This window comes from Nothoprocta perdicaria, unplaced genomic scaffold, assembly GCF_003342845.1.
Source record: "Nothoprocta perdicaria isolate Ctin4 unplaced genomic scaffold, notPer1 scaffold_317, whole genome shotgun sequence".
NCBI classification, from domain to species: Eukaryota; Metazoa; Chordata; class Aves; order Tinamiformes; family Tinamidae; genus Nothoprocta; species Nothoprocta perdicaria.
In genome coordinates, this window is record NW_020455552.1 from 98,028 (window position 1) to 121,611 (window position 23,584).

Genomic DNA, 23,584 nt, shown 5'->3' on the forward strand with positions numbered 1-23,584 from the left:
CTGAAACACAATCTATTGACAATTTTTGCAGTCTTAACTAATCCTACTGAAAGATGGTAATAAGCTTCAATGTACTTATATCAGAAGAATTAACAACCTGAAACAAAAATAACCCACAAAATGGTCCACGGTAATATCTCTAACRAATAGCTCTTAAAAACTGTTGTGTATCTACAGTATTTGTTGTGACAATTACTTTTATGGAGAAAATGCAAATACAGCAAAAATCAATAGCTTCTGCAATTCAAAGTCTATTCTTCAACATTACTGAGAATTCTCTATTAAAATGTCGGTAATATATAAATAATTCAAACACAACTTCAGTTCAACACCAAATGTTTTGTGGGTTTTTTTTTTTTGGTTGGGGTGGTCACGCGCCTAACATGCTCCAGACCAGACATATGTATGCAAATACATAAACACACTTAAAACCAAAGGTAGTTTCCTCCTACAGATGACAACACCGTACCAGAGATTTGTTCCAACACACACATAAGAGATGAGACCTGCTAATCAGCCAGAATATCTGCATTCCAAGGCAGGAGCACCTCCCATGCCAATGCCGCTGTTGTTCTGCACAGACACTGTCTGTGGAAGCTGCTGCTTCAGGTCTCTAGATCGCTGCACACCAGGAACAAACAAGAGCCACTCTGAAGCATTTCATTTGCACACTGAGGCTGCAGTCAAGTTTATCAAACTAACAGCTTCTGCTGAAAGGAGCTGTCTCACTTTTCCAACAGCTAGGAACATGCTACTTCTTGTATAGCTCTAGGGAGCTAATGTTCCAGAAAAATCAATCGGATCTTGGTGTGATGAGAAAAGCTGCAGAGGTCCCGGAGGGAGGAAGGCGGCTACGTGCAGCCAGGACAGAGACAGGCGTGCAGAAAAGCGCCCCGGGCCACCGGGAACCGGCAAACGTTACAGCCTCGCACAGAGCCTGCTCAGTATCAAAGAGAACTTCCATGCAAAGTGAAAGCTCTCCGTTTTCAGAAAGGAAACATGCCCGTGTTTATTTACTACAATCTATATCTAACAATTACTGTCTAGAATCACCTTGCTAAAACAAAGCCTGCTACAGAGTCAAGTCAAGCCAACCGTTTGAACATTACATTGTAGCAGATGCAASAGACACTGTTGTTCCAAGACTATGCAGTGAGATAAAGAGATGAAAGGGAAGAGATATGTTCTCTGGAGCGATTTCACCTGCACCCACAGCTGCCATCCGACACGATGCTGGGACTGCAGCGATGCTGGATGAAGAAGTTGCCACCCCAGTTCATCTCCAATTGCTCATTACCTTCACATCTTCCGGCATAACTACATGTTTAGTCACTTCCTAACCCAGTTCTGTCAAAATGATTCCTGTTAGAAAATCCGTGTTCAAGCTCAGCTCAGATTATTTTTGACATAACTTGTTTAGCAGATGACTATAAATGCAAGTACCAGAAGATCTGAGAACATTGCAACCTTTAGTGCTAGAAGAATAGCGATGTGCAAGTAGAGGCGGCTGCCCTCCTTCCATGTCTGTGCTGCTGCCAAAGCAGCACACTAAGCAACCGCAGAGGTCCATTTGTCAGCTTGCTTAATTAGGAAAAGCTATACATCAAGGCTGGCATCTTTAAATAAGCAGACAAATTTTAATGTTTGAAATTTCAAGTCTGTGATAAATGTCCAGAAATCCAATCGATTTGTTATGACTATCTGGAGTTCTGCAGTACACTGAGAATAACAAGTTGATGCTATTCAAAATTCAAAAAATGTGGCACATCTGTGGAGTTAATGCATAAGCATCCACCTCATCTTTATCTCAGATTACTAGAAACAAAACCTGCAAGTTTTCTTGATTACTTTGTATTCATTACTGTAGTGAACAAACTGTACCTATTTTTCTCTTGTTACAGGATAAACTACCACCAAAGACAGAGGCAAAGTACCAGCACTCGTAATTCCACACGGACAAGAGCAGTACTTGCAACATGGATCATCTTACCTTTTATTAACAGGCTTCTCGTCCTTGTCATAAGGTCTTATGAACCATTTCCCAATTCTCACGAAGTTTTTATCCATCAAGCACCTAGAAAATAATTACAGCAACAACCACTAGTTACATTTAAGATTTTACTAAAGAATCTGTGAAGACAATAAATCTAAGAGATTAAACAGCTAAATTTCCACAATATGGAAACCAACTTTGTGGCTTCTGGGTTCACAGCCCTATGTACCCTTGGCACTTTTTATGGTCCCACTACAAGCACAATGAAAAAAAAGTATAATAAATCACTCATGGTGCTGTCAGTGATGCTCATCTTTATACACAAATTTCCCCATCACCACCTCTGACAAAACCTTTTCGTCTTTAAGTTGTTTTTCGTGCTGAAAAATCCGTTTTTCAACCCCTCYTTGAAAAGAGATGATTTATATCTTACAAATTAATAATCTAAGTTTACACAAGGAAAGCCCTTGCTATACAGCATTTCTCTGGGACTTCATGGTAAAAGGAATGCATTTGTATGCTTGGCATCCAGTATTCACAGAGGTGTATGAATTAGGGGAAATTATATTAGCTAATAATTTATAACTAACAACGCACACAATTTATAGCTTGATTTCAAATGCTTAATCTTACATAATTTCTGTTTGCTCKCTCAGAAAACCTCTATTCAATTAAAAGATTCTCACAACATTAAACTTGAAGCAATAAGTTAGCCGTATTTTGTGGCCTCACTAGAGGAAAGCAGCTTCTTTAGAGAAGCAACAGGTTCTGAGGCTTTCAAAAAAAGCATGAGGAGACATAATCAATAACTYAGGGTGACAAGTTGAGTAACATTTATTAACATCTGTCAAGTCCACCTGCACAGACAAACCAAGCCAGCATCAAACCCACACAAGTGTCTCATACACTGAACACGCAATTGACAATACTGCTCAAATGTAATTGTTCAGAAATTTATTATTAAAGCCTACTTTTCAATAAGATACATGCTGATTTTTATAAATCCAGAAAAAAAAAAAAAAAGGGTGGTTGTTGCCAGTGGTTTCTATTGCAACATGATTATAGACTACAGACAATATCCAAGGTATGAGGAAGATCATGGAAGGTTAGAAGACTCCCAGCACAGCCCAGTTTTCGTTATTCGTTTCAAATCTAACCAGTATTTAATTTGTTGGATAGAAGAACTACGCTTCTCCATTCTTCTGGTTTCCAACAGTTTATTTCTGCAGTGGTTGCTAAAGAACAGCCAAAAAACACATTAATCTTCTAGAAGAGTACATTCTGCAAAGCTTAGAAAAACTGTATGATCCATACTTCAAAAGCATACCTAGCAACCAGATAAATAGGAAGTGGATGAGACAATGTAGATACTAATATTTTCCTAGTTTTTTCTATATTAACTTGGGAGGGCTTTCCAAAGTTAAAGTTAGGCTAGGAAAAATTCTACCACAAGTACTTTCTCATGGAAAGTAAAAAGAATCCTGCTCAGTGGCAACATATGCGAACAGCGGATTTTTTTTGGATTGTTTTCCAGTTGACTGCCATCAAGCTTATACCAACATCTTAAACTGAATTTGGAACCTAAAACAGCAAATAAAATACACTCATCTTTTGCTGGTGGGAAAAAATCATCTAGAAAAAAAAAATTGCTACCTGAGAAGGTCTTTAATGTCAGTACCCTTTATAAAGGCAGCAGATTCCTAAAGATAACAATCCACACCTGCAAAAAACACTTTTAACGTCACATCATTGTGTCTGTGTGACAGTGGGCTCTTAGCAGCATACGGTAAAAAACGCCTCTAGCTCATTTTCCAGCAGAACTTTTTCACATGTAGCCTCAGCCTTAAAAATCAGCCACCCTCTCGTATTTTGAAGCAAATCTCAGGTTAATTAAGGTGTAATCCCTTATGAAATGTAAAACGTGAAGTGGAAGTATGCATTGCAGTGGTTCAGCTGAGTGAACAACTCACAACAGATGTTTGCATTATTTTTTTGCTGTATATTCACTCAAGAGTAACCAGAACATTTAACAGTAATCTCCAACAATGACCTTGATTTAAAAATGTTGGGCATGAAACCACAAATGAGTACATGTTTAAAGGCAGTTATTCAATCATATAAAATTGGGACAAATCTGTGAGTCCTTGGCTCAATTTTCTGTTTGAGTGTCGTTTTCCTCCTAAGCAATACAGACGTTTGAAAATTTCACCGAGCTCTTTTTCTGATTTTACAGAAAAAAAGAAAGCAAAGAAAAAAGAAAACAGAAAAAAAAAAAAAAAAAGTGACTCAATAAGAACATACTAATGATTATGAAAGAGTACAGTGATATTTTCACTATTATGTCCTCAGAACATTTAACACTTTCTAAATGATTTCTTCATACCCTGACACCGGGAAATTTCTACTTAATTTAACTGACTTCCAATTAATCCAGGTTCTGGAYCACAGACTCAGGTGTTAAGAGAGAAGTGGAAGCAGAAGAGCTCACGGTTGAGGTCCCGTCCTGGCAGGGGCTGCTCCCAGGACACAGGCGGCTTCACTGGCTGGGACCATCCAGGCTCGGCTGCGGCAGCGCCAGGGCCCCGCTCTGCTCCAGCCCCAGCACACTGGTACCCGAGGGAAAAACCCTCGGGACCAGCACCTCTCGAACACTCACAAAGGCCAAGCTGGGGCTTATAAAATAAACAGCCTCTTACAGGTGTAACTTCATCGGAACTTAGGCTAATTTCAAGGTGACTACAGGCTTTTTTCCCCGACTCTGCACATATTTGTACCACTTCTCGTGGGCAGCGCTGGGACTCCCTGGACCATGCAGTCAGCCCTGCTCCTGGCTAATCACCGGATAAGAAATACATGTGAAATGTCTTTTTCMTTTTGTTTATGCATTGCAAAGCAGCAAAATAACTAAGTGAACCTTCTAGACTGAGAATTYAATTCTTGCATTTTTACTGCCTATTTTACTGTGTTGTGTTTTTATCGTCTATTACTTCGGTAAAAGTCCCCTAAAAAGACAAATGAAATAAAAAAAGGAAAATGTAACAGCTGTTACCTGTGTGTGCAGAGAGCTTAACCTGCTAGCACCTACAAGCAGCTAACTGCTAAGCAAGGGTCCAGTTACACCCATGGAAACCTCATAGAAACATAATGCAAACCCAATTACACGTCAATCTAGAACAATCTAGAATCTAGAATAAAATATCAGTCAATCTAGAATCTAGATAAAAATAAAAAGAAGAGCTGCTAATACAGCAAGGTGGCAGTGGTGTGCAGAAGTGCAAAGAGAAGCAATATGAAGGTGCCAAGTCACACACTGGTGGACTAGTAACAAAATGGTAAGCTTAATTGTTGATAGCCTTTAAAGATACCGTGTATTAACTAATCACAGGGTGGGTCAAGCCACATATATGGTCAAGATGAAAGAAGGCAACAGCAGGACACGTGGGGCCAGAGACAAGGGAACTTTTAAACTTCACCCTGTAAGCTGTGTACAAGTCCAGTCCAACTATAATACGGATATAACTAAGTAACTGAAGAACAGAGTTCTGTATCTCTTACCTTTCCAGAAGGTTATGAATTGCCTTGAAGAGCAGGGTCCTACACTCATAGGAAAGCCCATTCTCCCACAGTCCTTCTTCTACCACTACAGAAAAAGGAAACACATAAAATGTCAACATGCCCAAAATAGACCAGATCAGATATTTAAAATAAACAGAATTCCAGCAACTTTTAAACTTTAGCATTACTAAACATAACATTAACTTTTCAACAATAGCATGTTTCATAAAATTATTTCAACTACCAAAATAAAACCGCTCTTCAATCGCTGAAGAAACAGACTAAAACACATCAGTATGTGCTTTATTATAAAAATCAAAACAGAAAAATGCAAATTAGAACTGCAAAGCACACAAAGCTGTTCACTACACGTATGCTGAAAGCAGTAATTAAATATTACAGCCATCATACACTTGATGAAGATGTGAGAACTCGGGCTGCAGCACAAGCTAGCCACCTGAACGAGTATCGCAATGACATGCAACTCTCAATATTAGCTGCTGAATTAACTCCATCACTGGTGGACTCTAAGCCACTAATATTTTGGGGGGAAGGAGTAGGAATTTGTGAATGGACTACATTTCATCAAYTTGGGTCTGGAATAACAGGCATACTCAGGAGATCTGTATAAACAYAGAGTTAAAATGAATAAACACTTAAACACTTCTCCCTCGATAAATTAGAGGCTGAAACCTTTCAGTAGCATGCCTACCGTGCAGACATTACTTAGCCTAGTTTAGTCATATTTAAAGAAACGCTTCTAATTAGTTTACAGTTTACGGAAAACACAGATATTGCCAACAGTGCCGCAAAACCTCACAGTCTAGTGTTGATCGTAACTCTATTTCTGTCAAAACCTCTTTACTATACAGTAAAAGAAAAAAAAAAGAAAAAAAAAAAAAAAAGAAAAACCTCAGAGGCTTTTTTTCTTGAACACGTAAGGCTGTGAAACGCTGACATTGGTAATAGTATCTCTCTCCTTTTACGCAGTGAGTAAACAAGGTCTGGGTACCTGAATCACCTTATTGAAAAGCAAAATTACTTTCTGAGAAGAAAACAAAAGCAAAGAAAACCACAAAACCCCAGACTTTTACTTCCGAGTAAACCAAGAGGCYGCCTTCCCTTAAGAAACAGTAAGGGTCCTTTGGATGCCTGCAAAACCTTAGTGATGCTAAATATGTGACATGTCCTGACTGTTTACCAGAACAAACTTCACATGGCCTCAATTTCACTTTTAAATCGGCATTACTGAGAATTATGAGAATCTCAGTGTATTTTCAGAATTGTTGATGAATAATTTCTGTAAGCATCAGGGCTCCTGACACCTTAAAAACTGCTTCACGATCAGTGCAGTCTGGCACCTAATGATGGAGGAATTATAAAGTATCTGCCCAACACAGCAATTCTGCTCTCTGCTAAGACACAGGTAACACTACAGCGTCTCTCCTCAGTTAAGCTTTAACACAGTAAACTTCTCTGCCTGCAGAGTCAAAGAAAAATTAATCTTTTGTAAAATAATGTTCAAAATGAAGTTTAAGGATGTTTAAAAATGTAAAATTATTGGGATCACCATTATCAACACCTAACCAATTCTCAACCTTATATGCAGTTGTATGTTACAGTACAACAGATTATCACACTCATTTCACTTCTACCAAAAGCTCACATTTAAATAAGATTCAAATATTTAGGAAGTATTAGCATATTTACTACAATTCTTATCTGCATTGAGAATTTCACGTGAAATGACAGAACCCATTCCATGGTTTAATAGGAATCCTCACAGTTGTGCTGCTTTCATGCTACTCCTCCTCCACCTTTCTCTACTCTTCCACTGCTTCTCTTCTGTTCCACCATATGCACGACCAATAGGACTCAATTACAGAAATAGTTCTTAGCATCTCTTGAAACTATTTTGTTTTTTGGTAAATATTTTCCCACTGACTACAAAGCAAATAAGATCAAATCACACTGATCTACGCTCTATGATACTAACTCTGCAGAAGATTAATACCCAATTCATTGGGCTCTCGGTCCTGCAGGTAGTGTAGGGCCCTGGATAGCAGCCTTACCCAGCACAGCTCCCTCGTGGGCTACAGGCCCCTGTAAGTGCACGTGCCTGGTGCCAGAAAATGGGAGGGAAATGAAAATCCCAGGACAATTTCACCCTTCCCGCCGCTGTGGGGCATCTTGATTCACAGCCTCCTTAAAAAAGCGTTGTAAACAACTGAGACAAATTGCAACCTGAAGGCACAACAGGCGACAGTAACCAAACCTGGCAAAACGCCGAGGATTCACCTGCGCTCCTGCCAACTGCAAAGCTCCTGAGTCTGAAACAGTGYCGAAGTTTAGGCCACAAGGAGTATTTTCAGTTCTTGTTTCCTTCTATGCATTACCTCACACAAGAGCAAAGACCTGGAAATAACTGTTCAGTGTCTGTGTCCAGGATGACGCGCAAGGCGCCCAGCACCCGCACGGCAGCTCCGGGCGCCGTCGAGCGCTGTSCTGGGCAGCGCCTCTCGCGCCCGCAGCACAAGGCGGCACACGAGGCTCCCAGCCCATCCTGCTGCTGCCGCAGGAATAGCTCCTCGCAAGCACGGCAGGTCGGACACCCACCGGGGCTGCGGAGGCACCTCTTGCAAGCGACTCCAGGGCAGCCAGCAAGTGGAGACTACGTTTTGTGTAAGGGAAGAAGCACAACRGAGCAAGGAGCTACTGCGACTCCGTGGAAGCCAGAGCAGCCGAGCGGTTTGGAGAAGCAGCAAAGCAGATGGCAGAACCTCCAAAAACCTCCAAGTTGTTGCCACGACCAGGACAGGGTTGACCACGTTGGTCAGGTGGAAGAGGCCAATCCCTCACATTTCATGTCCGTTTCTACAGCTTCGGTGACGAGCTTCACTATGGTAAACATTATTTTTTGCCATGTGAGAATATCAGAACAAAGATAGCATCTGGTTATCACCTCAGCAAAAAAATCATCCTCTATGAATGATATCCTACAGGATGGACGATAAGCCCACTCATCACTTCCAATTTACACATCCACCGACCTTACAGCCCAGCTAGTCTTGTGGAAATTGGTGTTTGCAACAGTCCCGTTTGGAAAGGGCTGGGAGGGCAGCAAGCAGCAGCTGCGAGTGCCCGAGCTGCCCCAGCACACGGGCTTCCCCAAGGGAACACCCGTCCGCCCGCCACCACATCCCACTGCCGCACGTGCTGCACAGCACGGGAGCATGAAACTGGAAATAACCTTCACTTTGTGGTGAGACGCTCGACTTCAACTCTGCCGTTAACTGGAATCCTATTAATTGCTATCAGTTTTGATGCTCAGTCTCATTGCCTTTACTACAGCTACTAAACTAGCAGATCATTCTTAGTAGCATTTCCTTAAATCTAGTGGAGGTGGAGAGCTAAAGCAGCATACGAATTTAAAGAAAGCATGAAATTTTCAGTTTGTTTGAAGACTAAAGTGATTTGAGATAGCTGACTTCCTACAAGAACAGTCTGTTCACTTATGTGAAGAGGCATCGTTGCTATAATTTATAAAAGAAAAAGAATATACACCTAACATTTTCATTGCAATGTTAATAAAGCATTGCTTTAACCTTTCAGTCTTTACAGTGGCCAAGAATGACCCTGTGTAAGCTCACAGGCACCTGCAGTAAAAGTTACTGTCGCAGTAACAGCAGGGCAATAGGCACACTGCCATTATCCAAGACACACCGCACACAAAAACACATTTAAAACCTTTTGCTTACAGCACTTCAAAAAAGCCACAGTGCAGTGCGAGCATTGGGAAGGGAGCGCTGAGGTGCTCCATCTCACTGCCTGTCTCCACGGAGGAAAGGACGTAGTCAATTGTAGGAAGGCACTTAGAAGAAACTCTTGAGTGGGTGCACTGAACCAGCCATACAAGAAGCTTAACAGAGCACATAGCTYGTTTAACGACACGTTTAAAAGACACATTTCACAAAGCACATTTAAAAGAAGCACGTTTAACAAAGCACACAGCTCTGTCTCTAAGCTGGCCTTGAGGAGAGAAAAACGAGAGGAGGCGAGCCAAGCAGAGAGCGATGCAAGGGGGGAGCACCGAGGTATGAACTGACCGACCGACAACGAAGCAGGAACACGTGCTGTCCTTCTGAATCAAAGAACTGTCCTATCAAGGAGTGTGCGTCCGCGTTTCGGGATAGAATAATTGTATATAAGGGTTAGTTATCTGCAATAAAACGGCTTCTTCGTATGATTCATATTGAACCGTCTGGAGGCCATTCTGTCCCGCAGTCAATCATTTTTCCACTGAAGAGTTTTCACATTTGCTGTCATGTTGTTTGCATTAGCACCCCAAAAAGTTCATTTTAAAATAATTAGATGCATCTAGAATAATCTAGATTTATACTACCATTTTAACATGTATTGCTGAGCAGCACAGTCTATCTGAGGTATGGGTTTTTGTTCACTTATTTTCAAATCCGAGATACTAAGACCTTACAAGTGTGTGTATCCCACAATTTCTCTGAAGCCAGCCATGTTAGCAGAAAAGAGCCWTTATAAAAATTTCAAGGAGCAAAGGCACAGCAAAATATCAAAGCAAATTCTTCAAAAATTTTCAGTCTCCCAGCAGAGACATCGCAAAGATAATAAGAGATCTGTTCTGCYTCAATGGCCAAACTGACATATTTTACTTAAAAGAAAGAGAAAAGGAGAAAGGAAGTTAGGACCATGCTGGCATGGCAGGGCTAGTTATACCTTTAAGAAATTCAGCCACTCACATTTTAATAATTCAGGTCACACTGTCTTAGGCAGTTTAAAAGTGGAATTAGTTTCAAAGAATACATATTTCCTCAGAGCTATGTTACATATTTCCTTTTAATGTATCATATTGCAGCAACAGCTGAAATGAACGTCTAGACATCAAAAAACAGCCTTTCTCCCCACCTATGGCTTCTTTTACCTCGGGCATCAAAACTAATGAAACCCATTATCCAGAACAGTGAGTTCAGGGCCCACATTGGCCACTGCAAATATGAAAAAACACTCGGGGACAGGGCCAGTTATTCAGCCATTAAAATTACTGAAAATCAATTTCTTGCTGCACGCTGCAGAAAGACGGCTAGATTAAAGCAGGACACATGGGACAAGGAGATTACTTCACGGGAAGATGACTGTGTCGAACTGGTGAGGAAGGAGCGCGACTTCAGCTGCTTCTGATTCGTAAGCTGAACCCTGTATATGCTCCTTTTACTCTTTGGTATTTTGTCTCCTCTTTGCCCTGGAAGATGAGGATTGCAGGTGTATGTTTTTTCTATAATGTGGACAGCTCTTAAGAAAAAAAGGCACTGTCAAGTAACTCATACAAAAGCAGAAATTCAATTACTAAAAGCATTTGATTTTTCATTTTACTTTTTATTAACCCTGCCCCCAAAACAATATTTCAAAGACTAATCAGTGTTTTGAAGCATCATTTCTTTTTAAAAAAAAAAGTCAAAAAAGTAACAAAGCAATGCAATGGTACATTAATTTCGAAATACTATATTATACCCATAAAAATCCAATTAAATGCAATGCTATCGATCAATCATTGTTATACTGACATTGATCGCCTTGTAAAAGCCGTGTTTGAAGTCATTAGAGATTAAATTGGCTTATTACTAAACCAGATTCAACCCACTTAGAGGCCTAATTTCCTTGCCTTGGTTAGGACAGGAGGGCCACAGCATGGTGACCTCGCGCAGCTCGAGCATCCCTCTCGGGCACCCTCTGCAAGCGCAGGCAGCCGGGGGCAGAGCTCACGCGCCGCTCCCTCGGTCGGCAGCCTTTGGCGAGCGGGGGCGMCGCGCCGCAAAGCGACGCGACGTTCCGTAGGTGGCCGGCGCACATGGACCGGTCGCGCTGCGCTGCGCCGCGCCCCCAGCGCGCCGGAGCGGCTGCAATCCCGCAGMGGCTCCAGGGAAACCTGGCCACTAATGCAGGCTGCGGCAGCAGAGTGTGCTCAGCCACCAACTCCCTTTTCAACAGACCCCAGGTTTCTATATAAAATCCAAACATTTCAGGCAAAGCGGACAAGGAAGCTAAGAGAGCCGCACCTCAGAACGTGACACATAAACCTTCCGAGGGAAGAGCTGCCACAAACGTGGGGGACAGAGCAAGGCCCGAAGCGCAGCGTGCCGAGGCGGCCAACCCGAGAAGCAGCAGGAGGTGCGGGGCCGCGCTCCAGACCCCCGCACTACTCACAACGTCACCGCGGCCACCACCTCACTCTCCATACGCCCCTGATCCTCTTCTCTTTAAGCTTACGCTTGCAAATGTTACATCCCCTCCTTCCTCCCAGCCCCTCCTCACCCATTTTGAGTATTTATACTGAGATTTTCTCTGTACCAGGTAACTCTGTAGCATCTTAAAGGCACCAGAAACAATTTGGTCCACCTAAGTATTTACCTACTYGTTCCTTGGAAGCTTACATTAAAAGCCATTATACACCTACCACACACACAAACACACATACACACGAGCAGTAATACCAGCCTAACTTCTCCAAAATTCAACAGATATCTATGAGATCAGTATAACCTTCCCGTGCAGCTCAGCCTGAATTCTGCTCTTTCTGYAGCAATGCCAAATGAGCAGAGCAGCTCGCGTACGAGGCATGAAGGGCTCCAAATCAAACATGGCAATTTGCTGCGTGGATTTTGCTTCTTTCTCAAGAGTAAAATGAACACAAATATGGCACACTTTCTTTGGGTTTTTTTTTTAAAGTTCATGCTGTTGCTACATCATAGTGGGAAGTTATTTGCTTCATAAAACAGACTGCAGGAAATTCTGCAGAAACCTGAATTAGAAGCTGTCCCAGATCATTGGTCCCACTGGGGGTTTGGTTTTCTTTCCTTTCCTAACTTGTTTCAATTTCAATCTATTTTATTTCATATTTGCTTGCAAGGTCACTTCCCATAACTGAAAACTGGCCAAAAGCAACCTGACTAGGGAGCAAAAAGGAGCCCAGGTTTGGAGGTTTTTGCCATCTTGCTCTTCAGAGCGTGCAGGGATAGTGAATCCAGGAGGAAAGCCGCACCAGGCTACGGGCACTCCGGGAGGTGCCAGCACTTCCTCCCCCCGCTCTCAACTTTGCACTCCCCTTTACATCTCACTCCCTCCTTCTGCTCTCTGATATAAGGGTATTGAAAATCAGATAATCAAAAGAATATAGAAGTTACCCAAAATTTTCAAAGAAGAAAAAAAAAAGCACACGGATTCTTAATTCGAGGAAACAATAATCCCAGTTCAAGATCCTAGATGCTTCCTTATTTCTCCAATTCCACCCTGGTGCTTTAGCAAGTCAAGCCGTAGTGCCACAAGCTCACTGCAGCCTCCCCTGACACACACGCACTCCTGCCCTTCCATCTGTGTCCGCTACAGAATTCCATGGGCATCGCTACGACCTCCCAGCTGGTATGGGCAAGGAGAAGGTTGTGTCTCCTCTTGGAGGCTCCAGACGCTGGCCGCAGGAGAGGCGCTCGGGTCCTGCCCCTCCATGTGAGACACCAGCGGTACTGGCGGACTAGGGAGCCAAGGCTCCCGAACCGCACAAGGAAATGGGCAGCAAGCTCCAGTGGAATGCAAGGATTATTCTTGGAAAAAGGCAGCCTGTATTAAACCCTACTTGGAAAGCAGAAGGAATCAAAGGCCTTCCCTCACTCCCAAACTATGTGAGATGTCACCACGGATCTGAGTGCAGGCAGAGGGGCCGGGRTGTTCCCTTCCCTCTTCCCTGCTCCCGGAGTGTCAGCTCCTGGCGCGGGCTGCTCCCTGCGCTGCCGGCAAGGCCGCTCTTTGCTTGCAGGCCAGCACAGGCTTTAATCGCTCTGTTAATGCTGCTGAGGGAAGCAATGGGGCCGACTCCAGAGGGGTTTGTTGAGACACTCCTCTCCGTGCCTTCCTGGCAATCTCCATGCTCCCCACTCACTCCCCTCCAGCCAGCCTGCATGCACGTTGCGGAAGGACAGACGGAAGGATGGATGGAAGGACACGGCCCAGCTCAGATGCCTTCTCCTGGAACCAAGGAGTTCTCTTCTGTCACTTAAAACTTGAGCTTACTCTTCTGCAAACAGCAATAATTTCTCTCCCTCCTTTCACACTTTCCCATTGCSCCGTGCTGCAACCTTTGAATTATTTGCAAGCCGCACACTATTATTTTTCAGTCTTACAAAAAAAAAGCTATTTTCATTCAAAAGTCTTTTTTCGCTCTAGTGTAGTTGAAATGCCACATTCTGACAAAACATGACTTAAATTCTCCTAAGGAACACTGCATCTAAGATTAGTTTCCTTCTTACTACTTTCTGAAACCTTCCACAAGACTTGGCTGGACACATTTGTTCCCGGCTTAAATATCACTTGAAAATAATATTTTAAAACTTATTTTACTATTTTCTCCCTACCTCCCTACTGGAATTCATTAGAATATTTTAAACAAGAATGAGCTAGAAATTTAACATTGCAATTTATTTGTAAAAAAAAAATTGAAGAGAAGTTGAAGCAATTAAAAAGTGAAAACAAGCACCACCCAATCAAACCCAAATGTAGACGCAGACATGTAGAAAGTTAACAGGAAGGATAGAACAAAAGCAAATATTCCCGGTAGGTATTTCGAGTAACAAAGTTAACAATGTCAACCTATATGCTTATATACCAAATCAAATCATAGTGCACCAGTGTCATTACAAAAACGTTCATGGTCATACCTAAAGTTCATTTATATGTGTACAAAATGTTTCAAAAGAAAGATACCCCTCTAGTCTATCAGTTTTGCTCCTTCCTTTTGGGGAAAAAAAAAAAATGTTTTGAGTTTAGGCAACTAAACCAACGGCAATGATTGAAATGAAAAAGTCGGTGCAACTCATCTCAACCCTGTGTTCTTTGGGACATCTTCAAAACCAGACTTTGCACAGAAGACAGCCAACACGACGACACCTTCCAGTGCTTTGTTCGCGCTTCAGGGCTTCCCCAGACCCCAGCTCCCCTGTGCTGTGTGTCCGCAGGTCTCTGCCGCAACCCGCTGCTGTTTAAMGGGGCTCGCACTGAGAGAACTAGTTTTACCCGGCACCTGCCTGGGCTGAGCTCTGCCCTGATGCCCGGGGGCCGTGGCGAGCGAGGAGCAACGAGGCCTCCGAGTCCACAGGGAGCCCTCCCTGGCTGTGAGGAGCCTGCCCGAGCTGCCGGGACCCTCCCACATGTGGTTTTAACATAGGGGTAAACATAAGGGTACAAGGTCACACATGCTCATAATACAAGCTTGGGGAAAAAAAGACCACATTCAACAACAAACAAACTAAAAGGAGGTCTATTTGGAGCAGGAAAAAAAAAACCTATTCTTTTTAATTTTATTTTTAGTAAAACCCTACATGAGAAAAAGCTTTAGTAAGGAGCATATCCTTCTACAGAAGCAGTCACAGGTAGCAAATCTGCAGAATGAGTCTCTGTGCAAAGCTGGGCAAGATCCAYGCAAAGCCCAGCTGCCTGCAAAGGCCCAGGTAGACAGTGGGCATCTCTGCCAGCAGCACCAAGCTCCTCCAGAGACTGGCTTTCCTGCAAGGTGGCGACCAGGGCGCGCTGGGAGGACCCAGCGCCCGGGACCCTGTGCACGGTGAGGGAGCTTTTCACAACACTCAGCCTCAGTTACCCACTAAATTATACCCAAAGCCTCTAGGTTTTGCAGAACAGTTGCTGCCATTAAATAGCTATTTGTCATCAGGTAAAACCCAGTGTACAAGCTCTGTGAGCAACAGCTCTTCAGAGCCAGTGCTGTGAGGCCCTCCGGGCTGCATGAGGGGCTGCAGGGCCGCGCGATGCTCCCAGGCACTGGTGGCAGCAGCGACAGGTCCGCTCTGGAGCTCCCAGACTCATAGCCCAGCCCAGCTCCCAGCCCATAACTCGCACCTCTCCCGCCTGCCTGAAACGCCCTTTTTTTTTTTTTTTTTTTTTTTTTTTTTTTTTTTTTTTTTTTTTTAATTAAATAACAATAATAATAGGCAAAAATAGCTTTACAAAAGGAGAGAATCAAAGATTTCCATCTGCGGGGCTGCGGACCCGGCTCGTGCCACGTTCTGCTGCTGCACAGGCCGTTGCCATGGAGATTCGCCGTGTCGGAAATCATCCCATCTCCCTGGCAAAGCGAAAGGAAGGCGCCCGCGGGAGCAGCCGGGGCCGCCCGGGCGCAGGAGCCGCCGTTCCCGCAGCAGAGCCGCGGCCGCCGCAGCGCTGCCGCGTGCTCCTCGAGGGAAGCACTGCTCATACATCACCTGCCTCATTCCGCCCKTCCCTGCACATCTCCTCACAGTGCATGTAACAACACATCTGTCATTTATCTTTTTACCACAACAACATTTTGGGGGTTGCTCACAATAAACACACTCACATTAAACACCCGGCACCAGCAGTGCTCCCTTACTCTCTCCTTTGCCTTCTTTTTAGGCTACTTTGGGATCAACTTAGTGTACCAGCCGTAAGGTGAGCTATGACAGAAGCACGGACACTGCAGATACCTCCATTCTGGAAAACCAGACTTGCCCATTGCCCTTAAAGATTATYACATTGCTGAACTCCAGCACTTCAAAGATTAATGGAATAAAGAGCGGCACAATTCGTCTACATCTTATTAAGACAGTGGCTAAGGCTACAAGGAATTAAGTCTACTTTATCTGTGTATATATACAAAGAGAAGAAAGGACTAATTTGCCTTGGAAAAAACCRTGAGAGGGTATAAAGCACATGCAACATTCAAAGTCAGTTTACATCTTTTAAGATGAAAACAATCCAGGATTTCTCCAATTCTCAATTAGTCAAACTGTCCTGTGTAATCTTTTTTGCAAATAGTACAGCTTTTCCCAAAGTGGATTTAATTAAATCAAAACACACAGCATGGACAGGGCCTGGGCAGTAAGTGTCTGCGCCTTGCACTTGCAGACCTACCAAGCAATAAACTCAATATGAATTACACCATCCACATGAAACTGAATGGGCAGATGGAGATTCCTGTGCAGKCACAGTCGCCATAACATCAAAAATGCCCCAAAAGGTGGACCCAGCAGCCCAGAGACATCTGCACTGCTCCAGGGCAGGGATAATCCCACACTGCTCCTCCTGAGTTTGTGAATGTACCTTTTGTCAGGCTAAATGGGAAAATATCCCCAGCACCTGCCTGAAGTCTCAGGCATTCACATTCACATCTCCAAATTCAGCAATGACTGATCTACCTCCATYTTAGGCAAAAGTGTTTTTTCTCAAAATTACTTCAATTTCACATAAAACAAGAGCGACTCAAACTCTCCCATTTCAAACAGTCATCCATCTAATATTTACACCAACAGGGCAGATCTCATCTTCCATGCTTTTGAGATTACTTTCCCYAGGCCTCTCTGTGGCTTTGTTCCCCCCTTCAAGGCAGTAAGGAGCCTGAACTCAGTCCTCATAGCCCTTCACTACTTCATTTTCTACCTTAATTCATTAAACACTTTGTTGTTCTTATGCCCTCTCCCACTCAAAGGGCTGAAGAGGGTAAAAAACACATAAAAAAAGGACTTACTCAAATTTCTCCAAAACTCAAATGGCTACTCAAGAGCTGAGCAAGCAGAAAACCCAAGTCTGTTCCTTATTTCAAAAGGATGAGGCTGTTCTGCACCTAGAGCTTTACTCGTCCGCAGAAGATGAGAKAACTCCGCATCGCATGGTGCTTCCTTCTCTTGCTTATGGTCTCYGGCAAGGCTAAGGAAATGGGTGTCAAAGAGGAGCCCTTCCAGCTAAAGCGCCCAAGCTGCAGGTGAGGCTGCAGCCCGGGGCCGCGTGGCGAGGCGGGAGCGCGGGTAGTCGGGCAGCGCGAGGCCCCACGGCGCCACCAACACAAAGCACCGTTTCTCAAGTGGAAAACAAAAAGGAGACTTTGCACCCTTTTATTAGAAGGATTAACACTGCTTAATAACAACGCAGCTCCAAACGGATTGCGATTCAGTCTACCTAGCTCAGTAAATAAGAGCCATCTATTTATGCATCCTCCAGAAAGACCTTCACTGTCAAGTAGAAGGACCTGCACACGTGGCTCTTTGCAGAGCCTTAACCGAAACGAGAGCTGACACGGCGCTCTCGGATGCCCGAAGCCCGATCTCGGGTCCGGGCCGACCGCGCAGCCCACATCAGTCCGCGTTAGCCTCATGCGGCCGCAGCGCCGCGTCCCGCGGCGCTCACCCACGGGCCCTGCCTTCCTTCGCTCACGTCCAGGCCGCTCCCCGCGTGGAGCGGGCAACGCGGGACACTGACCAGGAACGACGGGAATCTGTGGGATCGGTATCAGCTACTGGGATATAAATCAATCAATCAGCTGTCAGGAACTTAAACATCCAGACTTCATAGTTTTCCCTACGCATAACTGACTTCATAGTTTTCCCTATCAAAAAAATTAATGTCAAAAATAATGTCACCTATACAGCCATAGTGCTAAAACACTGTCTCAAAGAACTGGGTCTCTTTTTCACTTAAGGAAAAAAAATCACTTAATTTTATATAAATACTAAATCTTTTGCTTCAGTGCAGGTCCACCCATACACAAATTCTCACCTGCTTACTTGAGAACCAGCCCAGCCATACCCAATAGATTTTGTCCTCCTGTACATGTAAAAGTCAATTTTTAACCACTGCAAACCGCGTTCACATGTACATTGCTAAGCAAGAAGCACGGAGTCTAAAAACCCCAAGGCTCCAGTTTCACTGTAAATTAACACTGAAAAGTCCCCATCTGAAATATTACAGCAAACTGGCAGCCCTGCCCAGCCTGAGCTGCCTTGGCAAGAGAACTTCCCTGGCGCGTAGCATTCAAGCGCAGTCTGACAGAAAACGAGGCTTCCTAATCAAAATGACAGTAAGGTTCTGCTTTTCTTAATTTTTACTCCTTGTTCCTCAGAGTGATTATAAATCTACTACAGAAACACCTCTTGTTAATCTGTGAAGTACATATATGTTCTTTATTCTGATCAAAAGTAATTGCCAAATAAAACTAACTAACACTACTTAAAGCTACATTTCTTTTATTCTTTCTATTTCTTTTATTCTTTCTTGTTTATTTGATGCCCATACAGTCTCTGTAATATCTTTGCATTCAAAAACAAAAAACATTACAATTGCTCCAAATACTGTTCTTCTGGCATAAAAATACAAACAAAAGAAAATTAATTCCTACAAAAGAGGCTGAAGACAGAAGTAAATGTGAAGATCCCAATTAATAACTCTGGATCTACCTGCTCCCAAGCACCCACCTCAACACCAAAACTGCTGCATCAACTTTTAAGGACAGTTGATATTTCTCAATATTTTCTATACAGATCTATCTCCTGATRCATCATGCGCAAAGTATCACACAKGAAGCAAAGCTAAATATAATTTTTAAGAAATCTAACAGCAACAAACAAGCATTAGTTATTTAAAATAAAAAATAAAAATCCCTACAGTTAGCATTTAATCTACTGCATTTAAGAGAAAAAATAGAGCAGTTCACAGAAAATGCACAAAGCTACTACCTTCAGACACGAGAAATAATTTCATTGCACTTGGCAAGAATTTTTAAGTCAGAAAAGCAGACAGATGAATTATTTAACAGCAGTTAATTTTCCCAGAATGTCTTTCAGCATGCAGAAGAAGTCATATTGCAACTGAGAAAAAAAAAAATATGATAGAGTCCTGTTTTATACCTAAAATTCTTATCATTCTCTACAAMCTTCCAAGGAATTTTCATCGAATGTGTACAGCAATATACGCTTGATGTTCTCGCTGCTTCCAATTTTTTTCATTTCACAAGAACTGCTTTGAATGTCTGTTCCTTTGACAAGGTGTCATCACTGCAAAGATACGTTTATTCAGTATTTTTTAAATCTCTATTTTTAAAGATCTCCCCATACACATCTTCCTCTTGGTCTCCACATATTTTTAAATCCCTTTTAACATTGTATCAGACACAAATTACTGYAAAGGCCTCAAAGTTAGGGCATAATTTCCTCCTCCTCACTGCCTATCACCAGCATTACTTCAACGTGTTTATCACAAGCTACAGATCTTTTGATCTGATCATATCACAGACAGCCCCACCACGGTCCGGTTAATTGGTGCCATTAGTGGCTTCTGATACAAGGTTAAGAAGATACAGACAGAGCAACCACGTTACGTTGCCCTCCCATCACAGACCTGCGATTAGAGCTGGAAACTCTAAAATCCTAATTACAGCAGTAGCTGGTGGCTTTTTCCTCCCTTGAACCATTAGAGAAACAGAACTATCAACAAGCCATGCCCTCTGAGTGCCCTTCATCCTCAACAAGGACACCTTAAACCAACAGCAGTGTCAATATGCATCACAAAGGTTAAATATGTATATATATTTGTATATAGATTTTATAGACAGACATGACAGACATGAAATACTATTTGAATAGTAATACAATAGAAATACTATTTGAATAGTATTTGAATTGAACTGGTAACAGGACTACTTAAGATTGCTTTGAATCCAAATTTCCATCTATGAAAGAGGGATTTGAAAGCAAAAGTCCATTTTTAATCACTCAAAAAGTGTAGAGCTCCGTGACAAACTACAATACTGTACWGGGAGGAAGAGAAACAACTAACGTGCTCGTTAGCACATCACTCTAGACTGTTTAGCCTTCAAAATATAACAGCTAACTATAAATTCAGAAGAAGAGGTGAATGTGACAGGCATCACCCTATAGCTGTTTTTTAAACTCACTTTTTATTTTCCAGCAAAGGAGTGTGTTATCAGACCTGGTCCTCTACAAAAAACGACGTCTTTCCGAGAGAGAGAGGCAAACACTATTCATCCTCTCAATCTACTTTTCAAACAGTCATCCTCCATCTACTTTCAGATAGATTTGTTATTTAAAAAATTACTAAATAAACCTCAAGAGCTACTTTTAAGTACAAAACTGGGGAGTGGGGGAATGCATCCTGCCCTTGAATGCTCGGGAGCGATCCCTTCATGTCAGACGAGGGCAYGCCGAGACCTGCAGCGCCCAGAGCCTTCCTGCTGTAAGCTGCTCATTTAGTACTGGCCGCCTGCCCGGAGAGCACCAGAATACATTTTAATCCAAACAACAGAATGGGAGGGAGGAAGCTCAAGAGCAATTTCAAATCTATCGAGATTGAAATATTACCTCCATACAATAATAACTTTGCATTGGGACTTCTGCCAGGAAGAAGGTTATCCTACAGTAACTATTGCTCCTCAGTATATTACTTTAAACCACAAAAACCCCTGCAAGCACAGACCCACCTCAGCTGTGTTCGCAGCCTCTGAACAACCTTTTGAACAYGTAGCATCTGCAAGAAGCCCAGGCCAGCTCCTGAGAAGCTCCTGATGGAGGTTAGTTACTCCCCAGAAGAGCTCTTCCACAGTGGTTACGGCCAAGAACCGCAGATTCGCCAGGCATAAGGACAAGGAAAAACCATTCTCCTCGTCCTGGTATAAAAGTCAACAATGTCAGGCAGAAGACAGCCCTATTTGCCAGCCAGATTGGATTTTAGCACATTCTTGAAATGAGCAGAGCAAGTCTTGGTGTGAACTGAGAAGTTTTCACGTGGGGACACGTCTTGTACGTTAGTCAACTAGAGACAGAAGACATTTCGATACTTCTTCAATATCCCTTAAAGTGTCACACAGCAGCTGGCTATAGCCATCAAAGGGACAAACCTAGCACCACCAGGAGCCCAAGAACCAACTGGACAGATGTCTCCCACGGTTATTTCTGCACCGCTCCTGCCCCAGGACACAGGGAGCCTGAATCTGCCCCTACACCCCAAGGGGCACAGGCACCGAGAGTTGTGTCACACAGCTTTAATGTGTTGGGTCTTTAATGGGGAAAAACAGCCCAGCATATGAAGAATTAATCAGAAAAYGTTTCAGACGAGCGCACACCATTTTCGGGGTGCACATTTATCTTTTTATGAGCATCGGAGTTTTTCTGCTGTTTGTGGATCAGTTATTGATGGCTCATCTGGACAGCATCCAGATCTTCTATTCCATAACAGCCTCCCTCGCCCTTTGAATTAAAAATTGAACTTTACTCCAACTGATTCCCAAGGGGAAAACATTAAATGTGCCACATCCTGTTCTTTGTTTCAAAGCAGCAGTGTGAAATAATGTAAAGAGCTAACGCAGCCTCAACGATTACTGCATATTTCATCAAGATTCCAACACTCTTTGTCCCACTTAAAGGCTGCCTACGTGATTTTGGCCATATGGAGTYGGTTCAGTAGGTCCTGCAATTACTACTTGGAAAAATCTACAACCTATACACAGATACTCAGACAACTCTTGCATTGTGCTTACCAAAGCTGTGTTTTCATACCTTGAGAACTATCAACATGATCTAAAATGTAAAAAAGGCCCCAACTGTGGTGAACGTCCACAAACACTGTTATTTCCATGGTCTGTCTTCTAAATACAGCTCTTAAAATGGTCTCATCCTGCTGGATCACCTTTTGACTCTGTAACACGGAAAAGTTTCAAGTTAAGGGCAAAGCTGAGACCAAAGGAGCTTCCTCGCAGCCTTGCYGCAGGAGGCCTAACCAACCCAGGCCTGCGGCCACACTGAGTCCCACTCGTGCTAGTCGGGCACAGAGCTTCTCCAGGCGCCTCACGTACAATAAAACCTCCTTTGTTTCCTCGACTGCTTCGCCGAAGGCCATCAAATTGAAGATGCCACATCAGGCAAGGTGCAACAGCTACAAGCAGGTTTTCAAGCACTGCTGCCCACTTATCAGCAGCGCAGGATCAGCAGCAGTAGCGACAAATTCACACAATGCAGTCACTTGTAGACCTCCCRTATGGCCCAAAAGGGGTCACAGGGCCACGTGAAGTGGAACAGGAGGCGTTGAATCACAGTGAAAAAAAGCCTTGTGGTTGGAGAGCTCAGCTTAACCTCACAAGTTTCATCAATGACATATGACCAGGATGAGCAGCCAGGTTGCATACTCCGTCTTCTCCTGCTCTTGGCCAAGATGCATCACTACAGCACTGTTAAAACTAGCGCTGAAACATCCTTTTAATTAATAAACTTTAAGAAATTCACATTTAAACTTATAATAAAACAAAATATTTTCCTAGATGTCTGACAACTTATTTCTTTCCTACTCTCATCCATTCCATTTCAAATAGCTAAATAGGAGAAAGCCCTCCAAAATTATTCAATAAAATCAGATTAATCAGGAACCTCCCCAGCAAGTGTCAGGTGTTTTAATACCAAATGATTTACACCAGCAAATACTCTCCTTTAAATCAGCTTCYTGAAGAGGATTCAGGGCAGTTCTGTTTTTGTGGTTTATTATAGTCCCAACATGATAATGGATATTTTTGTGGCTTACTACAATGCTAACATTATAATGGATATTTAAAAGCCAAATTTTACGCAGAAAAAAAAAATCACACTTGSAGCATATGCAAAGGGTAGTTTAAGAGCAAGTACAGAATTAGCTATTCAGATCTTTTTAAAAAGTTTGTCAGTTAAGCCTTCTGTGCTTGTCATGCATATGCCACATTAGAAAAAATAATATTCTTATGTAGTAGTGAACACATGTTTATTTAATGGCATCTGCCCAGAGGGATGATGTATTTTCTAGTTAGCATTCACAGAACTGCTTCTCTCAAACCAAATCACGTTTGAAATATCTAGGTTAAAACTGATACAGATGGATTTGATTTTCAAAAACCAGACCTTGGAATCCTTTGCATCCAAAAATTCCTTCCCCCCCAGCCCGAGAGGCTTTTATTTACCATACTGCAACACAGCTACATCTGCAAAAAGGCAGAGAAATTTAAATATTTTTAAATATAAAAACATATAATACRATAAGGTTTCAAGGAAAATACTGGGATATTTTGTCATCTCCCCCAAAAACTACAGTGAGTAGTTTTGTTTATATGTTTTTTGCTTTATTTAAACTTTATTTAAGCTAGAACCAGAAAGAAATAGATACTAAAGCTTCCAGCAATAA

At 42.8% G+C, this 23,584-nt stretch overlaps 1 protein-coding gene across 1 annotated transcript in view; it reads right to left on the minus strand.

Annotated features, from left to right (window-relative positions):
- Positions 1–23,584, minus strand: part of MED13L (mediator complex subunit 13 like) — a 175,415-nt gene that overhangs the window by 90,184 nt on the left and 61,647 nt on the right. Inside the window, exons 3-4 of the mRNA XM_026042874.1 lie at positions 5,549–5,633; positions 1,991–2,074 (exon numbers count right to left, since the gene is read on the minus strand). Of these exons, the coding sequence (XP_025898659.1) occupies positions 1,991–2,074; positions 5,549–5,633 (169 nt within the window). The remainder of the gene's footprint in view (positions 1–1,990; positions 2,075–5,548; positions 5,634–23,584) is intronic.